The following is a 3,876-nucleotide window of genomic DNA, read 5'->3' on the forward strand; positions in this document are numbered from 1 at the left end:
ATAGTGATTGTTTCAGTGTTGATTCTGATAACACATGTTATTTTCACTCTTGTTCTTGTCAAGAATTTTTGCTCTCAGGTTAAAGCATGTCAAACTCACAAAACGCACCCGTACATGGTGATGATGGTCTTGGATTTCACGGGAAAAATGACAACATAATTGTTCCAGGAGCCGGGGTACCACCGGTTAATCTCGGGGGAGTGCCGGTCGTCGATACCAGTTCAGACATTGCTTTGAATGCGGATTTAGGCGCGGACCTCGAAGGAAGTGTGCGCAGGGAAGACCGATCTGGTGGCCAAGGAACATGGGGCGTAGGAGACGGGGGAGTTAGTCTCCAGGTAATATTCGAGATGCTATAGGCTCAGCAGGCCGCTATTGATCAGCTTCAAAGTCAACATAGAACTCCGAGTGTGGTCAAGCCGGAAATCACTCGCCGTACCGAGCTAGTGCCGGAAAGTTTGAATAGTAATAGATTAGGGATCGATCCTACAATTATGAAAATGCTCGAGGATCTCACCAAAAGAATTGAGTAGGGAGAGAAGAAAATCGAAGAAAATGATAAAACAGTGGTAACATACAACTCCTGAGTTGATCAGATACCGGGGACACCCCCGATCTTAAAGGGTTTGGATTCAAAAAAGTTCGTGCAAAAGCCTTTTCCTCAGAGTGCGGCTTTGAAGCCCATTCCTAAGAAGTTCCATATGTCGGATATACCTAAATACAACAGGACCATCGATCCTAATGAAGATATCACTTCGTACACATGCAGAATAAAGGGAAATGACTTGGAAGGCGATGAGATCGAGTCTGTTTTGTTGAAAACATTTGGGGAAACTCTATCAAAGGGAGCCATGATTTGGTACCACAACTTGCCACCAAATTCCATCGACTCATTTTTCATGTTAGCAGATTCTTTTGTGAAGGCACACGCCGGGACCATAAAGGTCTCAACAAGGAAATCAGACGTTTTCAAGATAATGCAAAGGGATAACGAAATGCTGAGGGAGTTCGTATCCCGATTTCAAATGAAACGCATCGAATTGCCACTGGTCACAAATGATTGGGCCGTTCAAGCTTTCACCCAAGGGTTGAACGAACGGAGTTCGATAGCATCACAACAGTTCAAACAAAATTTGGTCAAGTATCTAGCTGTGACTTGGGTAGATGTACACAATCAGTATCATTCAAAGATCTGGATCGAGGACGAGAAATTAGGAGCCCCTTCCGGTTCAGTACATCCAAACAGTTTGGTAGTTAAAACCTCGAGATACATTGACAGGGAACCAAGGTCGAACAGGGAACGATATCAACCATACACCGCAGATCGAAGGAACAATGGTTCAGGGCGCAATTCCGCTCGGAATGATCGAGGACAGAATTCTCGGGGACTTATGAGTAAAAGTGGTTTTGACAAGAATGTTGATCCCATAGAGGCACCTCGGCTATTGGAATATAACTTTAGCATCGACACATCAGTCATTGTGTTGGCAATTAGAAGGATCAAAGATACTAGGTGGCCCGGAACCATTCAAACTGATCCTTCCCAAATAAACCCAAATTTGATGTGCAAGTATCATGGAACACATGGTCACAAGACAGAGGATTGCAGGCAATTAAGGGAAGAGATAGCCCATCTACTCAACAAGGGCCACCTTCGAGAGTTCCTTAGCGATCGAGCCAAGAATCATTTCAGACACAGAGGCGCTAACAGGAAAAATGAACAGGTGGAACCACAACATGTCATTCATATGATCATTAGCGGGGTCGATATTCCACAAAGGCCCATATTCAAATGCACTAAGGTATCAATTACTAGGGAAAAGCGGTCGAGGGATTATGTGCCCGAGGGCTCCTTATCATTCAACTACGAAGAAACAGAAGGCATTTCTCAACCATACAATAATGCTCTGGTAATTTTTATCTTATTAAATAAAGTTCAAGTTAAGCGTGTTTTAGTGGATCTAGATAGTTCGGCGAATATCATTCGATCGAGGGCCGTGGAGCAACGCGACGAACAAGATCAAATTGTGCCCGCAGCTCGAGCCTTAAACGCCTTCAACATGGCTAGTGAAATAACTAAAGGGGAGATTACTCTACCGGTGAACATGGCCGGAACCATTCAAGATACCAAGTTCCACGTGATCGAGGGCGACATGAGATACAATGCCCTACTCGGAAGGCCCTGGATTCACAATATGAGGATAGTCTCTTCGACTCTCCACCAAATAATGAAATTCTCGACATCGGATGGTGTAAAAATAGTGTACGGGGAGAAGCATGCTTCAAAGGAAAAGTTTGCGATCGATGAGGTAGTACCGGTATCGACGAAAAGGTCGGGCATCAAAGGTAAATTGGAAACCAAATAGCAATCACAGCCACCAGCCTCGACCGAATCGGGAAAGTAGGAGATAGAAGAAGAAGAGGAGGATTTTCTTACCCTTCGAACCTTTATTATTCTCGAAGACTCTGACGCCACCAAATCAACGGTCGAAGAGCCGGAACAGGTTATATTGATCTAGTACCTACCCGAGCGAAAGGTATACCTGGGAACGGGGTTAACCCCGAACTCAGGAAAAAGCTTATTCAATTTCTTATTGATAACATGGATTGTTTTGCTTGGTCCCATTTAGACATGACAGGACTTTTGCCAGAGATAACAACACATAGCTAAGCCTTAACCCCAGGTTCAAACCGGTGAAACAAAATAGAAGGCCCCAGTCCGAAGTAAAGCATACATTCATAAAGGACAAGGTAACTAAACTTCTCAAAATAGGGTCCATTCGGGAGGTGAAGTACCCCTAATGGTTATCCAATGTAGTCGTAGTCCCTAAAAAGGGGAACAAACTCAAAATGTGTATAGATTACAAGGATTTGAACAAGGCATGCCCTAAAGACTCTTTTACACTGCCTAACATCGATCGCATGATCAATGCCAAAGCTGGCCACGAGATCCTTAGCTTTCTCGATGCCTATTTCGGGTACAATCAAATTTAGATGAACCCAGAAGACTAGGAAAAGACCTCATTTATCATCAAGTATGGAACATATTGTTATAATGTAATGCCCTTCGGGCTAAAAATGCAGGAGTTACTTACTAACGCCTAGTAAATAAGATGTACGAAGAACAAATAAGTAATCAATGGAAGTTTATATTGATGACATGCTAGCTAAGTCCCTACGCGTAGAGGACCATTTGGCTCATTTGCAGGAAACGTTCAAGATTTTGAGGAAATATAACATGAAACTCAACCCCGAGAAATGTGTTTTCGGGGTCGGTTCGGGCAAATTCCTGGGCTTCATGGTGTCGAATCGGGGGATCGAGTTCAACCCCAATAAAATCAAGGCCATCGAAGACATCATGGTCATAGATAGTGTAAAAGCCATGCAAAGGCTAACTGGACGAATAGCTGCTTTAGGCCGATTTATCTCGAGGACATCGGATCGAAGCCACAGATTTTTCTCTTTACTCAAAAAGAAGAACGATTTCACCTGGACCCCGGAGTGCCAACAAGCATTAGAGGGATTAAAGCAAGACCTATCGAGCCCACCACTGCTTCACACTTCGAAGGCAGATGAGAAACTTTACTTATACTTGGAGGTATCGGAAATCGCGGTAAGTGGTGTCCTAGTTCGAGAAGACCAAGGTATGCAATTTCCCATTTACTATGTAAGTCGAACCTTAGGGGAAACAGAAACTAGATATCCACACTTAGAGAAATTAGCACTTGCACTAATAAGCGCTTCTAGAAAGTTAAAACCATACTTTCAATGTCACCCCATATGTGTGTTAACCACTTACCCACTTCATAATATTTTGCAGAAGCCCAAACTTTCGGGTCGATTAGCCAAATGGGTCGTTGAACTCAGTGGGTACGA

At 43.6% G+C, this 3,876-nt stretch overlaps 1 protein-coding gene across 1 annotated transcript; it reads left to right on the top strand.

Moving 5' to 3' along the window:
* Positions 1-701: 701 nt before the first annotated feature.
* LOC138872562 (uncharacterized) lies at positions 702-2,366 on the top strand. Its single transcript, XM_070150792.1, has one exon. The coding sequence runs from the start codon at positions 702-704 to the stop codon at positions 2,364-2,366; it is 1,665 nt and encodes a 554-aa protein (XP_070006893.1).
* The last annotated feature ends 1,510 nt before the right edge of the window (positions 2,367-3,876 follow it).

Source organism: Nicotiana sylvestris, chromosome 1 (assembly GCF_000393655.2).
Source record: "Nicotiana sylvestris chromosome 1, ASM39365v2, whole genome shotgun sequence".
NCBI classification, from domain to species: domain Eukaryota; kingdom Viridiplantae; phylum Streptophyta; class Magnoliopsida; order Solanales; family Solanaceae; genus Nicotiana; species Nicotiana sylvestris.

Excerpts from the sequence above, each read along its gene's own strand:
- LOC138872562 (XM_070150792.1), top strand. The coding sequence starts at position 702 with ATGTCGGATATACCTAAATACAACAGGACCATCGATCCTAATGAAGAT.